Consider the following 15,519-nt stretch of genomic DNA (forward strand, 5'->3'; position numbering starts at 1 on the left):
AGGAAGACTATGAGCCTTCAGCATGAGAGACCCCCAGAGACCCCCAGAGACACCACCAGAGACTGATACGCATGCTCCAGTAGGAGGGTTTAGATTCCGGAAACTAATTATAATAACCCTGGTTTTTTTTAGAAGTAGTAATGAATATATATTAGTCTAGGAGCATAAAAATCAGCATCTTGATGTAACGGGTGTGCGACTAGGTGGAGCGGAGACTCCCGGCGCACCCAGCGCTGTTTGCTTACCTCTATTCTTATAATAAATTGTAAACTTTGATTATAATCCTATTTTGGGAATTAGCCATTTATAACAGGCAGGTCCAGCTTGGTTGGCAGATCCCCTAGTGTTGACTAATCAGGTGGCTTTTGCTAAATGTGTGTCCCAATGTTTGAATGTCCCAGTGCCCACTGCCTTCAAGTGTAGTCTTTAACAATCCATTATATTGCTTGATTTTCCTGGAGGCTGGTGTTTGAAACTAAGATTAACATCTGAAACTAAGGCTCCCAGGGCAGAGGTCTCATACTATCCAGGAGGAAATGCTTTACGTGCTTGTGGACCACATAGCTGATATACTCCTTCTGGAGCTATTCACCAATGGGGGCCCACTGCTATTTCCATAATCTTTAAAGACAGCATAATTGGTAGTTTCAAATGCATTAACAGTTCTACATTGCCTGGTCAGATTCCAGGAATGTACATAGAATCATAGAATGGTTTGATTTGGAAGGGACCTTAAAGATCTTCTAATTCCATCTCCCCTGCCATGGGCGGGGACACTTCCCACTAGACCAGGTTGCTCAAAGGTCCATCCAACCTGGCCTTAAACACCTCCAGGGATAGGGCATCCACAGCTTCTCCGGGCAAGCTGTTCCAGTGCCTCACCACCATCATAGTAAAGAATTTATTCCTAACATCTAATCTAAATCGACCATTTTTTGGTTTAAAGCCATTACTCCTTGTCCTATCACTACACGCCCTGACAAAGACGTCCTCCCCAGCTTTCCTGTAGGCCCCCTTTAGATATTGGAAGGCCTCTCTAAGGTCTCCCTGGAGCCTTCTCTTCTCCAGGCTGAACAACCCCAACTCCCTCAGCCTGCCTTGGAGGGAGAGGTGTTCCAGCCCTTTGATCATCTTCGTGGCTCTTCTCTGGACTTGTTCTAATACGTCTATATACTTCTTGAGCTGGGGTACATCTAATCCCTGGGTGGCATTCTCCTTATTGTTCCTATTAACTGAGTATATACATGACAGATTTTCCTTTTCAGTAGGATATGCAGGGATGGAGGGAATCTGATGGAGAAGAGATACTAGCATTGCTTGAGTTTGCTAATTGCCACACATTTGTCTTATTCACAGTGAGTGGTATAGCATAGATGGGAGTGCCCTCATTTACCAAGACAGTTACATGGGTGCACATCCAACAAGATGACATCACCAAGGTGGGCAAAAAGGGCGTGGCACGTCAGAAGGGAGTGGCGTGGCAGTTCACGCAGGCAGAGCTTTCCCCACCGCCCATAAAAACACCTCTTGTAATGACAGCCTCCTGTTAGCTAGGCTGCAATGGTCTCCACCAGGCACGGTGCTCTCTCCAGGAAGTCAGTACACACCCAGACCGACTGCCCATCCAAAAATGAAGGCCAGAGGCCAGTGGGATGAGGTTCAACATGGCTAAGTGCCAGGTCCTGCACTTTGGCCACCTCAACCCCATGCAATGCTATGGGCTTGGGACAGAGTGGCTGGAAAGCTGTGCAGAGGAAAAGGATCTAGGGGTGTTGGTAGATGCTCGCCTGAACATGAGCCAGCAGTGTGCCCAGGTGGCCAAGAAGGCCAATGGCATCCTGGCTACTATCAGGAATAGTGTAGCCAGCAGGACCAGGGAGGTGTTCATCTCTCTGGACTCAGCTCTGGTGAGTCCGCACCTCGAGTACTGTGTTCACTTTTGGGCCCCTCACTTCAAGAAAGACATCGAGGCCCTGGAGCATGTCCAGAGAAGGTCTACAAAGCTGGTGAAGGGTCTGGAACACAAGTCTTCTGAGGAGCGGCTGAGGGAACTGGGGTTGTTTGGTCTGGAGAAGAGGGAGGCTCAGGGGAGACATTATTGCTCTCTACAACTACCTGAAAGGCAGTTGTGGGGAGCTGGGGGTAAGCCTCTTCTCCCAGATAACTAGCAATAGGATTAGAGGGAATGGCCTCAAGTTGCACCAGGGAAGTTTCAGGTTGGAAATTAGGAGACATTTCTTCTCAGAAAGAGTAGTCAGACTTAGGAACAGGTTGCCCAGGGAGGTGGTGGAGTCACCATCCCTGGGGGTGTTTAAGGAAAGGTTGGACGTGGTGCTTAGGGACATGGTCTAGTGGGTGATATTGGTGGTAGGGTGATGGTTGGACCAGATGATCTTGGAGGTCTTTTCCAACCTTAATGATTCTATGATTCTATAAGGAAGTCTTATACACTATACATTTTTCTTCACCTAATTCAAACAGCATTTCTACCTGTCAGATTTAACATTCCAGTTCTAGAAAATGGGGGTGTACTGCCAAGCACTTTACTGTGCAAGGGGGTACCGTACTCCAGACTTCCCCAAGACTCTTCCTTTCTCACTTTTAACTTTCGCTTTGTACGTCTCCGGCCACACCCATCACAGAGCTACAGAATCAGGGACTGGGACTCCACACTCACTTCATACAAAAGTACATCCCCATCACACTTCACACAAGAGTCTTACCTGACCACCAAGGCAATATTTAATATTTCTTACCTCAGTCTGTGCACAGAGTTACCGGGTCAGTTCTCAAAACCGGAGTGCCTACCTTCCTTTCTTCCCTAATTCTTCACCGATCCTGCCTTCTTAACCAGTCTCGGTTCCTTTGTCAGTTCTCTGCAGTACCACCATCACCAAGGCACAGGACCGCTGAAATCAGTGGGGCGTGCCATCCTGCTGCAGTGGTAATGGGGCTCCCCAGAAGGTTACTGGATCCCAGATGAGCCCCCAATTTGTGAGAAACAATCTGTAGCCAATAACACAGGTTCAGGCAAGGATCTCAGTGAAGTAGCATTTTTATTCGCAATTGCAATGGTGGATGTTCTGCAAGCAGGAGTGCACAGCAAAAGTATATCATAACCTTATATTCCCTATTACCTGATGCTTGATTCCTCCCCTGTTTCCTCATAAGCTGAGTACTACAGGTTCACAAACTACTTGACCTTTATTATTATACCATATATGTACAATTTTATTTGCCCAACCGTTAATTTCTCCTTTTCCTTTTTTTTTCCTTCTTATCTCATGGTTAGAAGGCCTGTGTTTTTTTTTTTAACTGATTTGGCACTGCTCATCTTGTTTTTCTTAGCTATCCTCCTTATCGTGGGATAGTGGGACCTTCCCCTTACCTGCTTTACATACTCCCCACTGCTATGCCTCTGTTATGCCTGCAGAATCACTTTTGAATACGCAAGGTTAGTGGAATTTTACACTGCAAAAACACCTGCTATTGCAAAAATACAACTTTGTTTCTCACACTATCACTACATGCCCTGACAAAGAGGCCATCCCCCTCTTTCCTGTAAGCCCCCTGAAAGTACTGGAAGGACACTATAACGTCTCCCAAGAGCCTTTTCTTCTGCAGGCTGAACAGCTCCAGCTCCCTCAGCCTGTCTTCATAGGAGAGGTGTTCCAGCCCTTTGATCATCCTCGTGGCCCTCCTCTGGACTCATTCTAATAGGTACATATCCTTCTTATATTGGGGGCCCCAAAGCTGAACACAGTACTCACGAGAGCAGAGTAGAGAGGGAGAATCTCCTCCCTTGACCAGCTGGTCATGCTTCTTTTGATGCAACTGAGGATACAGCTGGCTTTCTTGGCTGCGAGTGCCCATTGCCTGCTCTTGTCGAGCTTCTCATCAACCAGCACTCCCAAATCCTTCTCCTCAGAGCTGCTCTCAATCCATTCTCCACCTAGTCTGTATTTGTACTTGGATTGCCCTGAGCCAGGTGCAGGACCTTACACATGACCTTCATGAGGTTTGCACAGGCCCACTTGTCAAGCCTGTCGAGGTCCCTCTGGATGGCATCCCTTCCCTCCAGCGCATCGACTGCACCACACAGCTTGATGTCATCGGCAAACTTGCTGAGGTTGCACTCAATCCCACCATCCATGTCACTGACAAATACGTTAAACAGCACTGGTCCCAATACTCACCCCTGAGGGACACCACTCATCACTGTTCTCTACCTGGACATTGAGCCACTGACTGCAACTTTGAGTGCGACCATCCAGCCAATTCCTTAGCCACTGAGTGATGCGTCCATCAATTTAGAGACAAGGATATTGTGTGAGAAAGCACTGCATGCTTTACACAAGTCCAGGTAGATGACAGCAGTTGCTTTTCCCTTATCTACCAATTCTGTAATCCCATCGTAGAAGGCCACCAGATTTGTCAATTTGTTCCTGTAAACACAGTTAATCAGAAAAAATGCTCAACAAGTTGTAAAACAAGAAAAACTGAAGCAACAGAGTAGCTCCAACCACATGCCAGTGTAGACATTTATCTTCCCTAATTATGTTGTGTATTAAAATTTAGTACATAGAGTTTAATATTTTTATGGTTAAATATGAGAAACGTACACTGTAGAAAAATACCAGCTAAAAACAAGAGCCCACACACACTTTTAGTTTAAATTTAATTTGTCAGATAGATGTGATCTATGTACAATCAGTGTGCATTGTAACAATTCTATTAATAAAGTAATTCAAATCTTCTAAAATATTATCTGGCTGCATAGCACATTTGATGTTATTGCCCATTTTAAGAGGGAAAACAAATGGATGTACAATAAATTTTGGCTAATTTGATTCTTAAGTGTTCAGATATTGAACACTCCTCCTTTAAAACTAATGGACCGGAAAAAAACTTTCCAGAACACAATTTAATTCAATATTTCTCATCATTTCATTACAACAAATCACGATATTGACAGTTTAATAGAAACAAACAAACAAACAAAAATGTATCTGAATTATCAAATAAAAAAGGGGCACAAAAGGAATAAAAATGTTCCCTTTCCCCATTTCTACATTCTGAGCAGTGGTTTCATCAAGATATTTTATTAAAAAGAATTAGCACACTGACTTTTTTTTCATACTTGTGACAAGAAGGCCTGAGCTGGTGGGGAAAGGAACAAGAGAAAAAAAAAAGTTAATTTAATTAATTTGCAGTGATTTATTTTCATTTATTTATTGTAAAAAGGCATTATTACAACTGATCACAGAAGAAATCCTGGCTATGTTACAGTTATAGATAAAGAATTTAAATATTCGAGCTTGTTATGAAAAGTGGCAAGGTGGTTGCAGTGTAAAATGTAAACATACAGTTTTGGAAAGTGAGAATTCTTTACTAAGAAAACAAAGCAAACTCCTCATTCCTTCTTGAAACATGACCATATGTCAGTGTTTAAAAATTCATTTATAAACAATTTAAACTGTGTTCAGCCTAAAAACAGTTTTATAAGATCCAGTCTTGATGGGATAGTGTTGAGGTCCCTGTAAAAAAAATAATAAAAAAAAAAAAATAAAAAAAGAGAAAAAGTGCCACAACATTTGCAGCACTGTGCAGCATAAACTTTAAATACAAAAATATTTTTCTTTTGTTGGGATAACAGACCTTGCATCCTGGGAAGAAGTAACAATACTGTTACTGATAGAATATCCAGTCTTTCAAGTCACATAAGGCAATTACTGTGTTAGCTTACTGTATATGGCTAAAAGAAGGTCCAGAAAATGTCAGTCTTTGTTATGTTTTTCGGCTACTCCATGTATGTTCAGGTGTATTTTTGTGATCTGATGAGTGTTCAAATGGAGATCTTGAACCATAAGGAGACTTCTGATCTAATGGTGACCTTGAGCCACTACCAGAAGCTCTGTGGTCCATTTGCCAGTCTGAGTGGTACCTATAATCTCTGGAAGATTTATGATGGCTGTACTCTGAAATTGAACAGGGATCTGAATGCATCCTGTGGTCTGAATGGGAATGGTGATCTGAATAAGGCCTACTATCTTTTAAACTTCCTTCTAGGTTTGACCTGTGATCTCTGCTCATGTGGTCATCCAACTTCCTATGTTTACTATCACTATAGTATCTGAAACAAACAAACAAAACACCAGTATATTAGTATTACTGAATACACGGTAAGAACTACAATTATGTCAATTCAACAGAACTGCATTAGAGAGCTTTCTTTGCAATTCTGTATTAATCAAAACAAAACAAAACAAAACACTTTGTTGCTTACTACAAGCAGGTTACAGGAAGGGAATTCTTAAGAGACTTTACAATAGCTGAAGCAACTTACCTGCTGTCTTGTTTGTAGTGATCCCACTCTCTATGATCTTTTCCATTGCTGAAGGCTGAATACGGCCTTTTCCTAGAGTCAGTTTTCTTATAAGCAGCTCCCTGATGCCTGTCCTTATGATGATCATGGTATTGTGACAAATGTCTATCAGAAGAATAACTGTCCCTGCTACTGTCATCATGGTTTGTATTCTCTTTAATTCTTTCAACATCTGTTTAATAAAGTAGACAAAGGTTATAAGCCTTAAAGGAACCCTCAGGAAGTTTGCAGATGACACCAAGTTGGGGGGGAGTGTCAATCTGCCAGAGGGTAGGAAGGGCCTGCAGAGGGACCTGGACAGGTTGGATCGAAGGGCAGAGGCCAGTGGGATGAGGTTCAACATGGCTAAGTGCCAGGTCCTGCACTTTGGCCACCTCAACTCCATGCAATGCTATGGGCTTGGGACAGAGTGGCTGGAAAGCTGTGCAGAGGAAAAGGATCTAGGGGTGTTGGTAGATGCTCGCCTGAACATGAGCCAGCAGTGTGCCCAGGTGGCCAAGAAGGCCAATGGCATCCTGGCTACTATCAGGAATAGTGTAGCCAGCAGGACCAGGGAGGTGTTCATCTCTCTGGACTCAGCTCTGGTGAGTCCGCACCTCGAGTACTGTGTTCACTTTTGGGCCCCTCACTTCAAGAAAGACATCGAGGCCCTGGAGCATGTCCAGAGAAGGTCTACAAAGCTGGTGAAGGGTCTGGAACACAAGTCTTCTGAGGAGCGGCTGAGGGAACTGGGGTTGTTTGGTCTGGAGAAGAGGGAGGCTCAGGGGAGACGTTATTGCTCTCTACAACTACCTGAAAGGCAGTTGTGGGGAGCTGGGGGTAAGCCTCTTCTCCCAGATAACTAGCAATAGGATTAGAGGGAATGGCCTCAAGTTGCACCAGGGAAGTTTCAGGTTGGAAATTAGGAGACATTTCTTCTCAGAAAGAGTAGTCAGACTTAGGAACAGGTTGCCCAGGGAGGTGGTGGAGTCACCATCCCTGGGGGTGTTTAAGGAAAGGTTGGACGTGGTGCTTAGGGACATGGTCTAGTGGGTGATATTGGTGGTAGGGTGATGGTTGGACCAGATGATCTTGAAGGTCTTTTCCAACCTTAATGATTCTATGATTCTATAAGGAAGTCTTATACACTATACATTTTTCTTCACCTAATTCAAACAGCATTTCTACCTGTCAGATTTAAAGCAATATGAAAATGACAGTATCATTTGACAGAAACAAGATCTAAACAGTTTAAAGACAAATGCACTAATGTGAGTGAACTCAGAGAGACCTCAGAAGTAAATAGAAGGCATGCAAGCTAGGAATATGTAGGGCTGAGAAGCTAAGCTTTTCAGCCTTATAAACTGAATGGAGAGTATGAGTGTGGTCCAAATGAGAGGTGAGTAGAGGCCTTCAACAGTGCACTTTTAGACAGAATGGTTGGAAGTTCCTCTCTAAGGAGAGAGAGCCGTAGCATGAACGTCAGTTCTAAAGGTACAACTTATTAATGAAACATATTATGTTCATTTTAAACCAATGATAACATACTCAAGTTTTACATGACATGATATAAAAATAAGTATTAAAAGAAGGTAAGTGTGGGAGCATAGAAAAACTGATTTTGTCAACAATAAAAGACATCCCATATTTCCTGAAGTCATGGTGACATTACAACTGCTACAAATATGCACAGAGCCTCCAAGAAGTTTACAAGTTTTGAGTAGGCCTCTCTCCCTTGCCAAAATTAAATACAAATATTTGCTTTTTATTTATTTTAAAAGAACGGCCAAATAACTTGCTACTAAAATCAGGAAGTACCAGGTTCAGTCTCTGCTCAGTTGAATTTCATCAGCAAATTAGTGAAGTTATGCCAAGACAGCCTATCCCTATTATATCGAGGAATATGGGAGTTCTAGGAAACATTTTTAAAACTTATTTCATTTTACATCCCACATTTAAGGTACATAGCACAAGAATACACTTAAGATTTCTTACCTGGATTTCTAATTACTTGTGTATTCACATTGCTGCTAATGTTCTGATCATTATGTTGCTGAAAGAGACAAGTACAGAAACTGTAATTGATAAATCCCAAAGTTGCATCTGAATTCTTCAGAAAATATCCTAACAAAATAGACTAGTTTACAATGAACAGAAAAATACACTTCAAGTAATCATTTTGTTATTGTTCCTTTGTTGTGGTTTAACCCAGCCAGCAGTTAATCACCACACAGCCTCCCCCCGCAGTGGGAAGGGGGAGAGAATTGGAGAAAAGTAAAAGCTTGTGGGTTGAAATAAAGACCGTTTATTAGAACAGAAAAGAAAAGAAAATAATAATGATAATGATAATGATAATAGTATTACTACTACCAATGTGTACAAAATAAGAGATGTACAATGCAGTTGCTCACCACCCGCTGACCAATGCCCAGCCTATCCCCGAGCAGCAGTTCCCCCCACCCTGGTCAGCCACCCCATATTAATTGTTCAGCATGACATCAGATGGTATGGAATATCCCTTTGGCCAGTTTGGGTCAGCTGTCCTGGGTCGGTCCCCTCTCAGCTCCTGCTGCACCCCCAGCTTCCTCGCTGGCAGGACAGCATGAGAAGCTGAAAAGTCCTTGGCTTAGTGTAAGCACTGCTCTGCAGCAATTACAATATCGGTGTGTTATCAACATTATTCTAATCCTAAATCCCAAACAGAGCACCCTACCAGCTACTAAGATGAAAATTAACTCTATCCTATCTATTAAATTGATAATCTAAAAAAAGTTATAATAATTAGAATACATATTTGTATAGAGAGAGTTTTAAAGTATTACCTGAGATTCTTGGCGTTTTTTGATTGCATGTTTATACAGTTTGTGCAGCTTTCTGGCATCAAATTCTGTAAACTTGGAGACAAAAATCCACAAGTTTCTGAGGAGAAAGAAAGAGAGGTTATAATTCTTCCATATATTAGTTTTTCATGTACAATACAAGAGAACGCAGACTTATATTATTTCAACTTTACTTCAGTAAACTGAAATCATATTATGGATTTTCCTTTTTCCAATAAAAATTTTGTAGAATAACTTACTTTCTCCATTGTTTAATTTGTTCAGGATTTGGGTACTCCTTTAGACATTCAGTAATATGGTCCCCAATTTTGATTAGGCACTGTCTAGTATGTTCTAGCTGTTCCCTTTCAGAAAGGCCTTTCTCTGGTCGATCCAGTTGTTTCAATGCTGCTTTGACAGGCCTCATTCTTTCTTTGCACTGTAAAATGGAAAAAAAGAAATACATTAATTCAAAGGGGAAAAAAAATCTAAAACATGACCCACCCTTACTGTGCTATTTATACAGGCAAAAACAGTACTGATCTAAGCCAAATGAAAAAGACTTCACTCACAGCCCATTACATTTAGTTTTACAAGAGGTTTAATTTGGAAAAAAAAGTATTTGAAACCAAGTAGAAAATTTATTCTTATATTAGATTATATACATTAGATTATATGCAACACAGATATTAAATAAAACACTAATTTAATATAAAAAAAAATAAAAGGGAAAAGAATTATTATAATGCATTTTTAAAATCATGGGTTTAACAGCACGAGTATATCAGACAAGACTTATATTACTTTTTAGGACCTTGAAAGCTATACAAACTCAGTGTCAAGATTCAGTATATTTCAAGTAGATACTTTCTGAAACAATTAAACTTGGCATTCAGCAGAAGATAAGCATTCCTTCTCTGAGCAGTTTATAAGCCCTTGTTCTATGCAGATATTAAGAGAAACTAACATATCTAGGATAAAGATATGAACGACATACGAACAACTCCTCTGACGGCAGTCTCCCGTTAGCTAGGCTGCAATGGTCTCCACCAGGCACGGTGCTCTCTCCAGGAAGTCAGTACACACCCAGACCGACTGCCCATCCAAAAATGCAGCAGTTCAGGTCACTGGATGCGGGGAGTGTCTGAGCCTGTTGCTGCCATCGGCGGGAGGCAGAGAGACTGTGTGCATGAGGTGCGAGCAAGTGGACGACCTGGTCCGCATGGTGGCAGAACTCAAGGAGGAGGTGGAGAGGTTGAGGGCTATCGGGGAGTGCGAGCGGGAGATAGACTGGTGGAGCAACTCCCTGCAGGGCCTGAAGGAGAGGTACCGGGGTGAGACACCCCAAATGGGGGTGGACCCCCTGCCCTGTCGCCGTCGGGCAGAGGGAGGGGACCTGGGAGTTGAGGAGGAATGGACACAGGTCCATGCTCGATCTCGCAGGCGATGCCCTCCCCTTCCGGCCCTGCCTTCCCAGGTGCCCTTATACAACAGATTTGAGGCCCTGGAGCTTGAGAGACCCGTGGGTGAGGATGAGGTAGGAAGCCTACCCAGGAGGACGCCTAGGGCGAGGAAGTCGACTCCACGCCTCAGGACTGCCTCCACCAAGAAAGAAAGAAGGGTGATTGTTGTAGGCGACTGAATCCCTTCTCAGGGGAACAGAGGGCCCTATTTGTCGGCCTGACCCTACCCATAGGGAAGTCTGCTGCCTCCCTGGGGCCAGGGTCAGGGACGTTGCCAGGAAGCTTCCCAACCTGGTTCGCCCCTCTGACTATTATCCTCTTTTGATAGTCTAGGCTGGCAGTGACAACGTTGAAGAGAGAAGCCTCAAGGCTATCAAGCGGGACTTTAGGGGGCTGGGACGATTAGTGGAGGGAGAGGGAGTACAGGTGGTGTTTTCGTCCATCCCTACGGTGGCAGGGAGGGGTACAGAGAGGACACGGAAAGCCCACCTGATAAACACGTGGCTCAGAGGCTGGTGCCAGCACAGAAATTTTGTTTTTTTTGACCATGGGGCGCTTTACTCGGCACCCGGCCTGATGGCCGCAGATGGGTCCCTATCTCTAAGGGGAAAACGGATCCTAGCCCAGGAGCTGGTGGGGTTCATTGAGAGGGCTTTAAACTAGGTAAGATGGGGGATGGGGCTGAAATAAGGCTTGTTGGAGCTGTGCCAGGGGGAACGATGGCAGGGCCAGGGGAGAAGGCAATGGCCCAGCTGAAGTGCATCTACACTAATGCACGCAGCATGGGTAACAAACAGGAGGAGCTGGAAGCCATCGTGCAGCAGGCAGGCTACGACTTGGTTGCCATCACGGAGACATGGTGGGACCACTCTCACGACTGGAGTGCTGCAATGACTGGCTATAGGCTCTTCAGAAGGGACAGGCAGAACAGAAGGGGTGGTGGTGTGGCTCTCTATATTAGAGAATCTTTTGATGTTGTGAAACTCGAGGCTGGGAATGATAAGGTTGAGAACCTGTGGGTTAGGATCGGCGGGAAGGCCAACAAGGATAGCATCCTGGTGGGGGTCTGTTATAGACCGCCGAACCAGGATGAGGAGACGGATGAGGAGTTCTACAGGCAGCTGACAGAAGTTGCGAAATCATCAGTGCTTGTTCTCGAGGGGGAATTCAACTTCCCTGACATATCCTGGAAACACAACACAGCCGAGAAAAAGCAATCTAGGAGGTTTCTGGAGAGCGTGGAAGATAGCTTCCTGACGCAGCTGGTTAGTGAACCTTCCAGGGGTGGTGCCCCGCTAGACCTTCTCTTCACAAACCGAGAAGGACTGGTGGGAGATGTGGTCGGAAGCTATCTTGGGCAGAGTGACCACAAAATGGTGGAGTTCTCTATTCTTGGCGAGGCTAGGAAGGGGACCAGTAAAACTGCTATATTGGACTTCCGGAGGGCTGACTTTGAGCTGCTGAGGACACTGGTTGGTGGAGTCCCTTGGGAGGCAGTTCTGAAGGGCAGAGGAGTCCTGGAAGGCTGGGCGCTCTTCAAGAAGGAAATCTTAATGGCACAGGAGTGGTCCGTCCCCACGTGCCCAAAGACAAGCCGGCATGGAAGAAGACCGGCCTGGGTCAACAGAGAGTTGCAGCTTGAGCTTAGGAAAAAAAAGAGGGTTTATAATCTTTGGAAAAAAGGGCGGGCCACTGAGGAGGACTATAAGGATGTTGCGAGGCTGTGCAGGGACAAAATTAGAAAGGCCAAAGCTCATCTGGAGCTCAATCTGGCTACTGCCGTTAAAGACAACAAAAAATGTTTTTACAAATACATCAACGCAAAACGGAGGACTAAGGAGAATCTCCATCCTTTACTGGATGCGGGGGGAAACCTAGTTACAAAAGATGAGGAAAAAAAGGAGGTGCTTAATGCCTTCTTTGCCTCAGTCTTTAGCGGCAATACCGGTTGCTCTCTGGATACCCAGTACCCTGAAAGTAGGTAGCTGGTGGAAGGGGATGGGGAGCAGAATGTGGCCCTCACTATCCATGAGGAAATGGTTGGCGTCCTGCTACGGCACTTGGATGTACACAAGTTGATGGGGCCGGATGGGATCCACCTGAGGATACTGAGAGAACTGGCGGAGGAGCTGGCCAAGCCGCTTACCATCATTTATCATCAGTCCTGGGTATCGGGGGAGGTCCCAGTTGACTGGCAGCTAGCAAACGTGACGCCCATCTACAAGAAGGTCCGGAGGGCAGACCCGGGGAACTATGGGCCTGTCAGTTTGACCTCAGTGCCAGGGAAGCTCATGGAGCAGATTATCTTGAGTGTCATCACGTTGCACTTACAGGGCAAGCAGGCGATCAGGCCCAGTCAGCATGGGTTTATGAAAGGCAGGTCCTGCTTGACGAACCTGATCTCCTTCTATGACAAAGTGACGTGCTTGGTGGATGAGGGAAAGGCTGTGGATGTGGTCTACCTTGACTTCAGTAAGGCTTTTGACACTGTTTCCCACAACATTCTCCTCAAGAAACTGGCTGCTTGTGGCTTGGACTGGTGTACGCTTCATTGGGTTAGAAACTGGCTGGATAGCCAGGCCCAAAGAGTTGTGGTAAATGAAGTCAAATCCAGTTGGAGGCCAGTCACTAGTGGCGTCCCCCAGGGCTCGGTGCTGGGGCCAGTCCTCTTTAATATCTTCATCGATGATCTGGATGAGGGCATCGAGTGCACCCTCAGTAAGTTCGCAGATGACACCAAGTTAGGTGCGTGTGTCGATCTGCTCGAGGGCAGGAAGGCTCTGCAGGAGGATCTGGATAGGCTGGACCGATGGGCTGAGGTCAACTGTATGAAGTTTAACAAGGCCAAGTTCCGGGTCCTGCACTTGGGGCACAACAACCCCAAGCAGAGCTACAGGCTGGGAGATGAGTGGTTGGAAAGCTGCCTAGCAGAGAAGGACCTGGGAGTGATGGTTGATAGTCGGTTGAATATGAGCCAGCAGTGTGCTCAGGTGGTCAAGAAGGCCAACAGCATCCTGGCTTGTATAAGAAGCAGTGTGGCCAGCAGTGCAAGGGAAGTGATTGTCCCCCTGTACTCGGCTCTGGCGAGGCCGCACCTCAAGTACTGTGTTCAGTTTTGGGCCCCTCGCTACAAGAAGGACATCGAGGTGCTTGAGCGGGTCCAGAGAAGGGCGATGAAGATGGTGAGGAGTCTGGAGAACAAGTCCTACGAGGAGCGGCTGAGGGAGCTGAGATTGTTCAGCCTGGAGAAGAGCAGGCTCAGGGGCGACCTTATTGCTCTCTACAGATACCTTAAAGGAGGCTGTAGCGAGGTGGGGGTTGGTCTGTTCTCCCATGTGCCTGGTGACAGGATGAGGGGGAATGGGCTAAAGTTGCCAGGGCTGTTTTAGGTTGGATATTAGGAAGAACTTCTTTACCGAAAGGGTTGTTAGGCATTGGAACGGGCTGCCCAGGGAAGTGGTTGAGTCACCATCCCTGGAGGTCTTTAGAAGACGTTTAGATGTAGAGCTTAGTGATATGGTTTAGTGGAGGACTTGTTAGTGTTAGGTCAGAGGTTGGACTCGATGATCTTGAGGTCTCTTCCAACCTAGAAATTCTGTGATTCTGTGATAAAGCTACTTTAGGTATGCCTAAATTAGCAACAGCGTACAATACAGATGTACCCATATATACATGTAATATGTGTGTTCCTGAATTTTCACACTAATTCAAATGTATTAATAATAGATGGAGATAAACCAGTAAACATGTTTTAAATTAAATACGCTTGCTTGGAAATACCATCCAATCACAACAGCAAGGCAGACAGATGAAATGCATATTCTACCTGTCACATGGCAGAGAAGTCAAATGAGTTGGCCTCTACAACCCTCATCAGTATATTTCCATTTGATAAGATAAACATACTAATTAGACTGCATCTGACTATGGCTTAATGATGATTATACATTCCAGAAGAGAGGGCCTGTCCAAAAACGTTCTATACACAAACAAATTAGAATTGTTCCCACTATGGAAAAGAGGCAAGTCTGTATATCATAGAAACATACATTCAAAGAACGGTTTGGGTTGGAAGGAACCTTAAAGATCATCTAGTTCCAACCCCCCTGCCATGGGCAGGGACACCTTCCACTAGACCAGTTTAATCAAAGCCCCATCCAACCTGGCCTTAAACACTTCCAGGGATGGGGCATCCATAACTTCTCTGGGAAACCCGTTCCAGTGCTTCACCATGCTCACAGTAAAGAATTTCTTCCTAATATCTAATCTAAATCTACCCTCTTTTAGTTTAAATCCATTACTCCTTGCCCTATCTCTACACTCCCTGATAAAGAATCCCTCCCCAGCTTTCCTGTAGGTCCCCTTTAGGTACTGTAATGTTGTTATAAGGTTTCCCTGGAGCCTTCTCTTCTCCAGGCTGAACAACCCCAGCTCTCTCAGCCTGCCTTCATAGGAGAGGTGCTCCAGCCCCTTGATCATCTTCGTGGCCCTCTTCTGGACTCATTCTAATACTTCTCTGTCCTTCTTGTACTGAGGGCCCCAGAGCTGAACACAGTACTCCTTCCTCACTGCCCTCAGGATCCTAAATTGCACCATTTCATGGTCACTGCAGCCAAGGCTGTCCTTGAATTTCACATTCCCCACCAGCCCCTCCTTGTTGGTGAGAATGATATCCAGCATAGCACCTCTCCTTGTTGGCTCCTCTATCCCTTGGAGAAGAAAGTTATCATCAATGCATTCCAGGAACCTCCTGGATCCCGAATCAAAACTGAGGGCATTTGAAGAACATCTCCGCTCCCCTATCAACATCAAGGGATAATTCAGAAATCAGTGAAGCTGCTGTTCCATTGCCAGTTCATGCCATTGATTTATT

General features: G+C 44.9%; 1 protein-coding gene across 6 annotated transcripts in view; it reads right to left on the bottom strand.

Moving 5' to 3' along the window:
* Positions 1–3,037: 3,037 nt before the first annotated feature.
* The window catches only part of LOC311426256 (chromodomain-helicase-DNA-binding protein 1-like), a 92,608-nt gene continuing 80,126 nt past the window's right edge, over positions 3,038–15,519 (bottom strand). For 5 of the 6 annotated variants that reach the window (XM_084502470.1, XM_084502469.1, XM_084502472.1 and 2 more), the window contains 5 exons: positions 9,444–9,622; positions 9,187–9,283; positions 8,360–8,417; positions 6,347–6,557; positions 4,663–6,133 (listed from right to left, as the gene is read on the bottom strand). In XM_084502470.1, the coding sequence (XP_084358596.1) occupies positions 5,788–6,133; positions 6,347–6,557; positions 8,360–8,417; positions 9,187–9,283; positions 9,444–9,622 (891 nt within the window). In that variant the 3' untranslated portion in view covers positions 4,663–5,787. Of the gene's footprint in view, positions 4,446–4,662; positions 6,134–6,346; positions 6,558–8,359; positions 8,418–9,186; positions 9,284–9,443; positions 9,623–15,519 lie in introns of those variants that run through there. The other variant, XM_084502473.1, reaches the window with a different exon arrangement.

This window comes from Aythya ferina (assembly GCF_964211825.1).
Source record: "Aythya ferina genome assembly, chromosome: W".
Classification (NCBI taxonomy): Eukaryota; Metazoa; Chordata; class Aves; order Anseriformes; family Anatidae; genus Aythya; species Aythya ferina.